Genomic DNA, 14,283 nt, shown 5'->3' on the forward strand with positions numbered 1-14,283 from the left:
CAACAAAACGTCTATTGGTGTTAGCAGGCCCCTCCTTCCGATCCACCGAATCGGAAAGGTTTCCATCCAAAAATGTACGCACAGTGGCATTATAGTGCGGAGGAGCACCATCTTGCTGGAAAATTAGTTCTTCGTCAGGGTCCAATGGACTTAAAATAAATGAAGCTAGTAATGCTGGAACTAATTCAAATTCGAGAAAATCGAGATACAACTGTCCCGTTAGTCACTTGAAAGAAAAATGGACCTATTACTCTTTCGCGCACTATTCTCATCAGTCATCCAATGCGGAGTTTCTGTGGCCCAATATCGACAATTTTGTCTGCTTACACAACCATTGAAACAGAACGTGGCTTCATCGGAAAAAATAATATTTGGTACTAAATTATTATTTAGATTGCATAAGTTTTGCTGTTCAAAAAATTCATTTCGCTTATCGAAACCGTCATCAAATAACTCTTGCACTAAAATAACTTTATATGGGTGATATTTGTAAACGTCAAGTTGTTTATTTTCATGTCGAGCAAGACGATCAGATTTCGGCAGATGACTGAATTTTTGAACCCTTAACTGGTATGGCGGAAAAAAATCACGTTCCAAGTATGGTGGGTCAAATTAGACCTTTCGATTTTTTTTTAAACTAAAACAAAAACAAATTTAAAAATATGAAAATAATAATATATTAACAACTCTGAGGCCATATAAACCAAAAAAATTGCACTTAAAATAAAGCTAGACTAAAAAATATAAGGTTTTGAAAAAATAGGCTTTTTTCAAAATGACTCGAAAATAAACTAAAAACACAAAATTTAGGTGAAAAATTAAGAAGATGTTCTTAAATAAATGTGAAAACGTTCAAAACACTTTAAAATAAAACCCTAAAAAGGTTTATAAAAAAACTAACAAACATGTTTGAACCTTCTATTATTGGCAATTATTGCAACGAATTCTTTTTAGGCAATGATTTTTACAAACGTATTTATGGCAGTTATCACATATAAGTGATTGTTTATTATCATTGCGTGGACAAATAGAACACCTTGCACGCTTAGGTGGTCTTTCCCCATGTCCATATCTACCTGGACCTATCTCTGGAATCTGACCAATTCGATGAATAAGCGCTTTTAATTCCCTGAGAAAATTTTCCATTTGAGATCGGCGAATTAATTGGTTATGTATTAGATCTCTTCCTAAGGTAACTAGAAACTTTTGGTGTGTCATTTCAGCCTCTGGATGAGCATTATTATATAAAATACTTCCATTTACAGCGCTAATATCCATCATTCGAAACCAAATTGCTTGCGGCCATCTTCTAGTGCGTCTACCAACTTTATAATTTGCACACGTCTGATCTAATACGTCTACCCCCACTTTGGTAATATTGTAAAAATCTATCATGTCTGAAAGTTTATTTTCTCTGTCCAAAATTCTATCATTATGATGAAAACTTGATATAAGACAAACTGCTCGATTTTTTACTGGAACATAAAATAGCAAAGTCACGTCTCTGGTAAGTCCGAAAATCGAAGAATAAACCGGTCGCTGCTTATTTGGCAAAAATTCCTTTGGTAGGTCCCTTTTGCTTTTTCGGATAGTATCGACATAGGTAAGTTTACAGCGTTGTAGCTCATCGACAAGCTCTAAAAAAGAAAACCAGTTATCCCCAGTAACATTTCGGTTAGAATTTTTTCAAGGCGACAAAGGCGTTTACTAAATAATGCGTCCGAGCATCACAGAGACACATCATTTTGATTCCGTATTTTTCCGGCTTACTTTTGATAAACATTCGAAATCTACAATTACCGCGAAAACCAATCAACATTTCATCCACAGTTACATGTTCCCGACATGAATAGTTTGTATGACAATTATTCACGAAGCGATAAAATATATCGGAAATATGGGCTAGCTTGTCTCCGGCTTCAATGCGCTGACTTCTGGTGTCTGGATCATCAAATCTCAAAGCTGTGAGGAGAAAATTAAATCTTTTTGCAGTCATTACGGAACGAAATATATCACGACCCGTGCCATCAGTTGCGAAAAGGGAATTAATATCTTCTTGGTTCGACTTAAATACGCCTGCCAAGAAGAGGAGACCAAAAAATGCCAACATTTCGGTTTCGTCAACATGATTTAAAAATTGGCAGGATAAGGCATTGTGCCCATAACTAGCTTGCAAGCTCGTTATTTTTTCACTGGTCTTCTCGATAATTTGCTCGATTATTGTATCGTCAACTAACAGCTTAAAAGCTTCTGTAGCTGAATTTGGTTTGTTAACTCGTGCTGGTCCAGAAAGTCCTAGTAGATGCGAAACAATATTGCTTGCACGAGCACGGCTTGTGGCAGGAGCTTTTGTTGACCATTTTTTTCTATTTTTCCCATAATAGTAGCTTCTTACGCCAATTTCACTCTCATCATCACTACTATCTTCCAAAATATCTGGTTCAATAACCAAATTTATTTCATCTGGCAAATTACCAACACTCGGTTCAGAATCACTATCGCTTGCAGAAATATGTTCACTACAGATAGTCTCGGCATCAGAAATGTCGCTGTCATTATCAAAAAAAGTGTAAGCAAGCTGTTATAACTCGTGCTCCGTTAGTGGTGCCTTTTTATCCTTTAAAGAAGCCATTACATTAAAAAATAAGAAAACCCAAAAAATTACGTTTAGCGTATGGCGGGGTCAATTTTGACCCATTTAATTCACAGACCTTAGCTAAACGAAAACTCAAACACGACTGCCACGCAGAAATATTCTACTCAGTACGGCCGAGGAATACATGGAAGGCAGTGTTGCCACTTGCAATAGTTTTTCTTTAATAAAATTTTTTATTTTGGATGGGGTCAAAATTGACCCACCATACCAGTTAAGGGTTAAATTTAGCCTCTATTCTGCTCACCACCTTTTGACATATCGAAGGACAATCAGGATGGATTTCGTTGAATAATTGAGCAGTTTCTTTTTGAGTACGTGTTCTATCACCAAACCCAACCATGCACAGAATTTATATTTTTTCTCGTTCCGTTAACTTCACCACTGTGAAAACCGTCACTTTGCTTGTACACTTGACACTATCTGTTTGGCGTACAACTGTCATACAGTTTCTATGAAAATACACGGTCACCAGTCAACATTAAAAAAACACGAATGAATGGAATTTTTCTGTGTTTGTGAAAATTCTCAGAGCTAAGGTGCGACTTTTTTCCTATAACTGTTGACTTTAGGTATAGGACATGATGCATGAAACATACGTAAAATTCCAAATTTAAAAATTAAAAAAAAAAGGTGGTTTTGTTTGAAAAAATAAAGTTGATCGAAATTTATTTTTGATGTATTCCCATAACTTCACGTACTAAAACGTATCACAACTTACGTTTTAAACTTTACGTACAATAAAGCGCAACTTAAAATAAAAATCGACGGGTTCGAGCGTTTTTGCAAAAAGCCCATCGCCATAGCCGACTTTACTCAAGCCGCGAAACGATAACATCGACAACATGGCTTTCAGATCCATTTTCATTTCAGTTTTCATGGCACTTAATGAAGCCAGTGTCGGTGTTTTATATGTTATAAAAACAGTGATAAATGGTTATAAAGATAAACACCTTGTTTGTAGACAGAAACAAGTAAAGCCGGCCGGCTTTTTAAGTGGATCATTGTGCTATTTATTAATCGATTTTCAAGTTTATTTTACATATCATTTTTAAGATTTTTGTGTTGTGCTCTTATCTATGTTTTGTGAATATCTTGTGTTCCACTTAAACTTCTAAAATTTTCAAGATCTTATGAGTCATTATTCCCAAAAAATTCTAATATCTGACCTGTCGAATATAAAAATTGTTGGGGGTACAAAACTATATTTCTATAGTTTAAACTTGAATGATGCTTGTATAAATATTATTAATCAAATATCAATAGATAGCGACCTACATATTACAGTCTTTTTAAAAAACAATGAGTTGTCCCAAAATGACCTACAATGGATTTAACCTTTCGAAATGAAATTAAGTAGGTGGTCTCAACTCGAAAATCTATTAACTAGGTATAAGTCTTCTGATTATTGTGAGCTTAGTAAACCATACTCTTCACCTCTAGAGAAGTTTCATGAGTTTATTAACCAAAATGCATATTTCTTAAAACAGGCGTTAAATTTATTGGAAAGTTCTGATTCACACAACTTAGAGGATGAAAAAGATAGCGACATTTGTAATCGACTAATACTTTTAATAGACCAAATAACTTTACTTATTAAAGCAAAAACGCTATTGCCCATAATCGTTACTGTCTTTTATGTTATATATTATATCCCCTTGCGCATATGAATTGCTTAGAGATTATTTTAATCTACCCACCAAGAGGTACCTACAGTATCTTTCTTTTAGCTTGATGTGTCACCAAATTCTTAATAAAACTAACGACACCACTAATTATTTAAACATTGTATTCACTTCTTTAGCACAGACTGAGAAAGTTGTTAATTTATTAATTGATGAAATTTATACAGATATGATCATTCTAACTTCGCCTATAGGAATTATATATCGCGGTAGGTCTGGCAACGTTGTGACAACATACTGGAAGCAGCGGACGCCGCCGAAGCCTGAAACCGAAACCTTTCAGTATTCTTAAGGCGTTCAAGCGGAGATGCACTGCTCTGTGGCAAATTAAATAAAAAATTTGTTTCATTCCAGTCTTTGCTGCTGTCTGTCCTAACAGCAAAAAATAAACTAAAAACCGACTGCAATAATGTTGTAAACATAAATTAACTAAATATTGGACAGAAAATAAAAAAATTAATTGAAAATAAAGCAAGAAATTAAGTTAATTTGATAATATTAAATAAAAATTAAAATTATCTTGTCAGAATCAAAAAGGCCACCCTGTTTAGCAGTGCTGTACGTCAATCGATCATAAAACGACCTTCTCGTGTTCGATAATATTTCAATGGAGATACTATTAAATGCTTGCCTAATTTTAACACAAAGCTCTTCTAAATAAGTAGCCCGTTCATTTTCGTGCCTATAAATTTGTTCTTTTAGGTATCCCCAAAGAAAAAAAATCATTGGGGGCTAAATCGGGGCTTCTGCTGGGCCATTTAATAGTACTGTTTCCACTGATTGCAGTGAATAGCAGGTAGAACTTCATCCCTCAAAAGATTAAGGTATTTGTTGGCATTAAGGTTTCCATCGATGAAAAAAGGGCCCATAATTGAATCACATAAAATGCTAGCCCATACATTAACCTTTTGAGGGTATCGTGTACGTGTTAGTATGCTTATGTGCTTATTTTCTTTCGAATAAACCATTGTAATGGACGGATTATGTTTACCACAAATAGATGAAGAGGACTCATCTGAAAACAAAATCGTCCCGATTTGCTCTTTCCAATACTTCATTTCGAAATTCCATCCGTCTCTCATGGGCCTGTGGGAAAATTTCATGGGTATTTTGCAACTTATAGCACTTGTACTTATTTCTTTTTAAAATTCTTCTAACCCTTAAAGACTTAATACCCGTTTCTTTGGCAATGGTTGTACTATTGCAAGGAAAGTTCACTTCAGCAACAGCACAAACATTAACCTCTCGAAGCTCTCTTTCTTCGCCTAGCGGTCTAACAACAGGTGGTTGCTCATTTGCGTAGCATTTCCTGCAATTTTGCAAGCACCCAAAGGTTTCAAACCTATTGATAATTGCAAAAATTGTGCTGCGTACGGGAATGGGCCGATTTTTGAACGTGAATGCAATTCTGCCTCATATTTCATCGACAGAACTGCCGGCATAATACCAATTAATTTGCTTTTTTTCCTCAAGAGACCACATTTTAACAAGAAAATAGCGAGCGGTTTTAAATTTAATCTTTGCTGATTAAGCAGGAAGCTAGAAATAAAAATACCGTTATCGTTAAACGTTTAAAATGCAATCTCATATTGGCGGTGCAGTGTGGTGGGGATAAGAATTGTCTCGTTTTTCGATGAACGAGCGGAGAGCCGTGCGGCAGAAATATCAATGTTGCCAAACGTATTAATTTGTAGCGTATTGGAAACGGCATGTATTGTGCCGTCTGTCTGTCTCATGCGGACTCCATATGTCCCCTCTCGCTTACCCTCATAGACTATTTCCTATAGGCGAGGTTTGAATGATTATATCTGTATAACTAAAAGACTAGACTATAAGGGAAAAAGTCTAATAATGCATTTATACAATTATTAACGGCGCCTATACATATTTGAAACAATAGATCAATCACATAAACAAAATATTCTCATTTGTAAACAAAGCAAAATCAAAATTGAACATCCGTCTCGGTAGAGCCGCGCTTAAGCGTAAAAGGTAATCTCCCACCTGGTGCGACGTTCCCAACTGTTATTTCGCGGCTTGAGTAAAGTTGGCTGTGCCATCGCTTAATTTTAAATGAATTTAGACATAACTTTTGGACGCACTGTATAAAGCACGAAACACAGTTTTCTTGAACATTTCACCAATTTACCCACAAAACGTCACATCTAAATGTATAAAATTTAAGCAATTTAAAACGTTAGATCAATGCGAATAATTATTGTATAAAATGCGACAAGTAGTTCTTTATGTTGTACTTATTAGAATATAAATGCCGATGTTTCTAGTCTTTTAGATATGTAGTAATAGTATGGGCAATAGGGTGGGCCGAAAAATAGCTTTCTTCAAAAAATTTGGAATTTCGTTTTGGAATAGTGCGCAAAAGTTGCCTTTTGTTATTCCAAGAAAAATGTTTATGAACAGTTTTTCGATTGTAATGCGTCTTCTGCCCCCTACCGAGCCTTAAATGTGCGTTAACCCACATCCTGAATGTTCTTTTCTGACAAAAGTAAACATTCAAAACAAAGTTTTTCATAATCTGTCCGCTTTTAATGGCAAATTATAAAACTTACGTAATACATTCAGTTGTTTTGAATGTTTTGGGACGGCACGGCCAGCGTCCTATATTTGTATCGGTTGTCGCGTCTGTGATTTTGAATAAAAAGTTCAAAAATTCATCAAGTCATGAGTTTCTCAAAAACGTGTTACACAAGACGAGTGTCCTTTAGTTAGATCACCGGCAGATTTCAAAGACAATATTCTACCTACGCAAGAAGATGTTCTGAGGTGCTTTTTATGGATAAGGTATACCCTAAAACCGCCAGATTGTGGAAAAGAGCCAACAGTTTCAGAAATTTCAAGCATACTGGTTGACAAGATCCTAAGTTTATGGGAAAAAGCGTCAATTCCTACAGTCACACGTAAACGTGTGTTGCAACTTATTAAAATGCAGCATGATAAATATTCAAAGATTTTGTGGTCCCAAAGTCAAGAGAAATGAAAACTATGTTCTAAAAGTTGAAGCGTATAAAGCAGAGAACAAGGAACTCTTCGACATAAGTGCCTGCAAGTTCGAAAAATTTGAGGAGTGTTCTTGTAGCAAAGAAAAAAGGTAAGATTCATATTATTTAATTTTACGAGATTACTCATCTAACAGCTAATTATTTTTACAGGTACCTCTAAAAGAACGCGCATTTCTCGCAGATCAGAGAGGTTTCAGACAAATATTCATAGGACGTGTCGACGCAAAGGAAACAAAGAAAGTAGTGAATAAGTTTAGAAGAATTGAAAAGATGCAAAAAAGGGAAAACTCGCATAATAGCTTTTGCCCTGAAAAGCGATCAAAGACTTCATCGGATATTTTAGCTAATATGTCAGTTTCTTCTGTCGGCAATATCAATACAGCTAGTCAAATACCTTCTACTTCTAAAGACTCTATAAATGAAACACTAACTCTTAAATATAATACGCTCAAACTACCTACGCTTGCTAAAGTGTGTGACAGATATGGATTATCAGACAGATCTGCAGCAGCAGTAGCTACAGCTGTTTTACAAGATGTTGGATTAGTAACAAGAGAAAGTTCAGTGCAAATAATAGACAAAAATAAGTTAAGAAGAGAGAAAATATAAGAACTACAATTGTCGATTCGATAAAGTATCAACCTATAAATGCAATTTATTTTGATGGTCGAAAAGACAAAACAATGACTACTGAAGAAAAAGATGGCAGACTTCATAGATTAACGTTAGTTGAAGAACATATTACTTTGCTACAAGAACCAGGTTCAGTGTTTCTAGGTCATGCAATGCCTTCTTCTGGATCAGCGAAAGACTTACTTCGAAGTATAGTTGACTTTTTACAAGAAAATAACTATGACCTGTCAGGATTACTAGCAGTGGGGTGTAATGGCTTAAAGTTAGGACGACCTTTACAACGATTTATCTACCAGCTTCATGCCAATGAACTACCGTTGAGACATCTTTTTTAGCATATTGATGGCCACACAACCGGTCCTAGTACATTTTCAGGTCCTCTAGGCAAACTTATAGTTCACTGTGAAAATTTGCCAGTTATTCAATATGAAATTATCGACTGCAAATTACCCTAAATAGAATTTTGCGACTTAAGTACCGATCAAAGATATCTGTACAAAATTTGCACAGATTTTTTGGCAATATCCTCTGGTCAATGTTCGACAGATTTAGCGAATCAGAATCCAGGAAATGTCAGTCAGTCAAAGGAGCGATTTGCAAGCGATTAATAATTCAGTTATACCACGTAATGCATATTTCGCACACCCGGAAAACATATTATTATGTATGCTAAATGACTCTCGTCCCCACATCACAGAACTTGCCATGCGACGTATTTTAAATGCTAAGAAAAGGGAAAATCCAGAAGTAATTCGTCCTTTTATAATACCAAAACTAAATTTTGATGCAGAAGACTATACTAATCTGATAGACTGGCACAACAATGACATCACTCCGCCCCCATTACTTCGTGATTTAAAACAAGATGTATTACAAAATATTATAAGAGGAACCCCGGATAAATTTATTGAAGTTTCATCTTACCCTTGTCACACCCAAGCGGTGAAAGATGTGTAAAATTGGTAACGGAAGCTTCGTTATCAGTGGTTGGTCCTAAAAAGCGAGATGGATTTATAAAAGCAAGGTTAGATTCTCGAAAATTAATGCCACAATTTGAGAGCAAAAAGAAATTTTCACAATAACTATATCCGTTAAACATTGCATTACGTTTGTTTTTAGAATTTTTTATTTGCTTTTCTTATTGATAATTGTCTAGTCTATATTGGCTAGCTAATGTTTATAGTAGGAAATGTAATGTAAAACGTAAATAAAAGTTATTCCATCAAAAAAATCGTATTTTTGTGAGTTCCGGTAGGGGGCAGAAGACGCATTACAATCGAAAAACTGTTCATAAATATTTTTATTGGAATAACAAAAGGCAACTTTTGCGTACTATTCCAAAACGAAATTCAAAAATTAAAATTTTCGGCCCACCCTAATGGGCAAGCATCTATGAGAACACACTTAAACCATTAAAAATTATAAAAAATTATATTTAAAAAATAATATTTAGAAAACATAAATGAACATGTCAACTTTAGGACAAAAAATCCTACCTGTAAGATCAATGGATCAAAAACCCTTGTTAACAAACTATGTTGATCATTCATTTTCAACTACGACTAATGTAAATCAAAACTTTAGACATGTTAGTGACTGATAGTATAACAAATTTCAATCTCAATTCAATTGACCAGCTTGGTCCTAAGAGCAATAATACTTTACCTGGTGCAATAAGAAAAAATAAATAAAAAAGATTCTTTATCCTTAAAGGTAAGGTTTCGAAAGCGCAAACTTAAATGGAAAATAGAAAAATCTCAAAATAACATCAGTTTCTAATTTAAACTATATTCGAAAAATTCTTCGTTACAAAGATACAGGGTCTCGACGTTTTAATTAAAATATTTAAATTTGATTATATTTTGAGAACTACTTTAGCTATTTAATTGAAATTTGGTACGTTTGGACTGGTAGCAAAGATACATTATATTATATCATTTATAAAAAAAAAATTGTTTTCCTTCAACTAGTAGCGTGATATGGACACATCTTCGCAGAATTTTAATTAAAAAAATGGTCCGCCACTGTTTTTTTCTACAATAAAAATCTACTAAATTTTTTCTACGACTTCTATGTAAAACGTTAAATAACGCACTCCAAAGTCAATCTGAAAATGACGTTTTTCAGACGCCGTGTGCAAATTTTGTAGTGTGCAATCTTTGCGCACGCCTAAATGTGAAATTCCCGGTAATGATTGGTATTTAAGATTGTCGCCGCGTAAAGGTTGGGACACACATATCCGGACCGTGCCAGGACCGAGACACGGCCGGGTGGCGCTCGTCCCTCGGTACGTTTGTCTTCAAGCCACACTCTTCCGGGTCTCGCCAGTGTTCCGTTCGTTTCCATTGCTGTGACATTGAAATATCTGTCGTCTTATTTTTTTTTTTAATAGTTAAAATGTTTAGTAGTTTTCGAAATAGTGACTTGGGCATGATAGCCCTTGCTTTAGAGGAGGAAGAGAATGAAACAAGAATGAGAAAGCCAAGTAACAGAAATATATGGGTTCACAGTGCATGGAAGACAAGATCTCTACAAGGGGAGTTTCGAACGCTATTCCCTCTTCTCATCGATGATGAGACAAAATTTTACGAGTATTTCAGGATGACACAGTTTACATTCCATCAACTACTAAACAAACTTGAAGCAGAATTGAAAAAAAATGATACTTTTTGGAGACCATCAATTTCTCCCACACAACGCCTGGCTGTATTTTTAAGGTAAGTAAAATTAATTTAAGGGTATGTATTTGTTTTTCATATTGCTAGTTAATTAAAAGACGGGCATATTTAATAAACAAATTATATTATTATAGCAAAAAACTTTTAAAAAAGGCTCGATAGTAGTGGTGACATATTTTTCTGCATTTTGCCTAAAATTCAAAGTATGTAGGACTAGACAATGATTGTACAGGTGAAGGTTCTGGCGTTGGAACAGTTAGCGACGAAGATGCTGGCGAAATCGGAGGAATATACTGATTCTGAGGGTAACTATTATTTGTGAGTTGCTTTAATTCAAACTCTTGTACAATTGAAAAAATGCTCCCTTTCGCCTGATTAAAAAGTATCGGATGCAGCGATTTAAGGGCTGGTGCTATACCCGCTAAAAAAGCATCAACCGGATGTTGCTCTTCCCTCTCTCTTGAACGTTTATTAGCTACTTTTTCAGCTTCTTTTTCTGCTAAAATATAAGTCATGAGCTGGCTTGACGGTGATTGTTGTAGATGGCGCTCATGCTGAAATTTTCGTTTTAACGGCGGCCTTACAAATTTGTTTTTATTATTGGAAGAGAGGGAGGACCCTGCCGGGGGCATTTGCGAAGACTGAGCAGTTATTCCACTTTGTGTTTCACTGTCCTGATTTTCAGTTATAGGTTCCTCATTTCCACTATTTTTTTGCGCAAAATCTTGAATATTAGAATCCTCGTCTTAAGATTCTTCTAAAGTAGATTCATGTTCACCCTCCTCTCCTTCGGGATTATATAGAACATTGGAAATTGTCTCTCGTTCTGCAATGTGGGGTAGCAAGAACATTAAGAGGTCTTCGTACTTATATTTGTGCTGACGCACAGCAGCTTGTCCTGAGCTGGTTTTCCTTTTCTGCAAAGTCTTCCGTAGCTGATCACGAACTGAAGTCCACTTTTTCTTGCATTCCTCGACTCCACCTGCAACAAAATATAAAAAATATTACCTATTGAAAATCACAAAATGTTGAATGTCAAAGATTGTGAAACATTGTTATCGTTACTAATTCTAGATTTCTTAACTTAAGGTTAACCTCGTTTTTCTGTTTCAGATTCCTTGCTACAGGAGATTCTTTCAAAACCATTTCCTTTAGCTACAGGCTGGGAAAATCAACAGTTGCATCCATTATCCATGACACCTCTAAAGCAATAATCAATGTTTTGTTAGATGAGGTTATGCCTGTACCGAAAGAAAATGAATGGAATGCTATAGCGGAAGAATTTTGGAGAAAATGGCAGTTTCCAAATTGCATCGGGGCCATAGATGGGAAGCATGTTGTAATACAAGCTCCAAAAAACTCAGGAAGTCTTTATTGGAATTACAAGAAGACATATTCTATTGTGCTGCTGGCCCTTGTTGATCCGTGCTACAACTTTATTGCAGTAGATCTGGGAGCATATGGAAAAAACTCAGATGGAGGTATTTTGGCAAACTCAAATCTTGGAAAGTCATTAGAAAATAACAAACTTAATGTACCAAAAATTAAAGCATTACCTAACACTAATATTGAACTTCCAATGGTAATTGTTGGCGATGAAGCTTTTCCTCTGAAAAGATATTTAATGAGACCTTATCCAGGAAGGGGCTTGACAAATGACAAAGCTATTTTTAATTATCGTTTGAGTCGGGCAAGAAGAATATCGGAAAATGCTTTTGGTATCCTGCAACAGAAATTTAGAATATTTAATAGAACCCTCCAAGGAGATCCTGGAAATCTAACAAACATCGTTATGACTGCATGTATTTTGTACAACTTTATTCGAAAAATCGAAGGTTATAAGGTTTCTGAACAGGTGTTGAACGAAAGTGAAGCAGATAGAAAATCTGACAGATATTCAAATCTTCAAAACCTACCTCGGCTTCGTGGTAGATCTACAGATGCTGCATTTGATGTGCGAGAGCAACTGAAAACCTTTTTGAATTCACCAGAAGGGAGTGTAGAATGGCAAGAGGAGGTAGCGTTGAGACTTTAATTACACAACCGTACTTTGTTTTTTTTTTGTAAAATTAAAAATTAAGTAGTATTAAGTAAAACTAGGATATCTACCTACTTATATAATAAAAGTGAATTGGCTATATTTTTTAATAATATTTAACATGCTTTCAAAAAATGTATTTGGTCAAGAAATGCTCTTTCATACATAAATGCCATACACCAACCAATGTTTTCAAGAATTACCCCCTTAAATATTAGCATATTATTAAGAAACATCCTGTATATTTTTGTCATCTCAAAAGCAATTTGTTTACCTACCTTTAACTTGCAAGTCTGTTGCAATTTGTTTCCAAACTCGTTCCTTATATTCAGTATTCCTATATTTCCCATGTTTTTGATCGTAAAGTACAGGAAATTTTCGTACTTCTTCTATTAACCTCTCTATGTCCATATTAAACACAGCTTTAAATTAATGCACTCGAGCTCCGTTCCGATACACCGGACGTCAAAAATTAAACTAACGATATTCCGCCCGGTCCGCACACGAATCGGCGACGTGACCCGGATACGTCACGATCATGTGTGAACATTTCCATATATTTTAATTGTTTTAATTCAGAAGCGGGTGACGTCCGACACCCGGCCGTGTCTCGGTCCTGGCACGGTCCGGATATGTGTGTCCCAAGTTTTAACCAGACACGACAACATTGCCAACATTGTCTCTGGCGTAACGTATTTATTCGTACCATATTGTTTGAAAAGTAATTCAACTTCAATATCAGATTTTCCTATTTTTTTTTCCTTAATCTTCGGGTAATGGAGCACACAATTGAATCTACCGATCCATTCGACTTTTGACGCAGCCTACCGCAAATATATCGTTGCGCCAATTGCCTGAAAAATCTCGAGAATTTTAGGAAACTGCATACAACAAGTGTATGATTTGGAGGGACCAGGGATGAGAGACAGCAGTGGATGACTTGCTGACTTTGAAGCGATATGGGGGCTGGCACTCCAGTGTCGTTGCCGAAGAATATATTGGCGAGTCCATTGAAAACAAAATTTAAGTATTCAATAAAATAATTGAGTCTGTGGAGGCATAATCGTCCAACATTTTCTAAAAAATACCTTTGCAGTTTTTACCACGGAACGGCCCAATCATATTCGTCCGAATATTCTCTGAATATTACAGAAAATTATGCAGATAAAAGGGATATCCTATAGTTAATTTTAAGAACTCTTTTAATCTTACCATTAGTTATAACCTTAATAAATAATTAAATTTTATTTTTATTATTGCGAAATTCTTTAAACCTTCAACTTCAATAAGGGGACAAGAACATCTAGGTCTGGTGAACAAGTTTAAAGACACCGATACTGTCGAGACCAAGTAAGCGTTTGCCAATCATTTATTGTCAACAGGTCATAATTTTTCCTACCCCAATAATGTGGCAGTGGTTCATGACTGCCAGAAGGGCAAAAAGCTGGATCTTCTAGAGAAGCTAGAGATTACAAGAGCGAAGAAGTGTCCAGTTTTGACTTGCGTTAACGACTTGTTCAATTTTGAGCGAGTCCCGGTCATTTTTAATATCATCCTGTAGACTCCTTTCTTTTCA

At 35.4% G+C, this 14,283-nt stretch overlaps 2 protein-coding genes across 5 annotated transcripts in view; one reads left to right on the top strand and one right to left on the bottom strand.

Moving 5' to 3' along the window:
* LOC126744937 (WD repeat domain phosphoinositide-interacting protein 2) overlaps positions 1 to 14,283 on the bottom strand; it is a 45,776-nt gene that overhangs the window by 14,988 nt on the left and 16,505 nt on the right. The window lies entirely within an intron of this gene.
* Positions 10,389 to 12,809, top strand: LOC126744939 (uncharacterized). Its single transcript, XM_050452541.1, has 2 exons — positions 10,389 to 10,708; positions 11,783 to 12,809. The coding sequence occupies exons 1-2, from the start codon at positions 10,389 to 10,391 to the stop codon at positions 12,702 to 12,704; spliced, it is 1,242 nt and encodes a 413-aa protein (XP_050308498.1). The 3' UTR covers positions 12,705 to 12,809.

This window comes from Anthonomus grandis, chromosome 15 (assembly GCF_022605725.1).
Source record: "Anthonomus grandis grandis chromosome 15, icAntGran1.3, whole genome shotgun sequence".
NCBI classification, from domain to species: Eukaryota; Metazoa; Arthropoda; class Insecta; order Coleoptera; family Curculionidae; genus Anthonomus; species Anthonomus grandis.

Excerpts from the sequence above, each read along its gene's own strand:
- LOC126744939 (XM_050452541.1), top strand. The coding sequence starts at position 10,389 with ATGTTTAGTAGTTTTCGAAATAGTGACTTGGGCATGATAGCCCTTGCT. Across the intron at positions 10,709-11,782 it reads CGCCTGGCTGTATTTTTAAG|ATTCCTTGCTACAGGAGATT; the intron begins GTAAGTAAAATT and ends TTTCTGTTTCAG.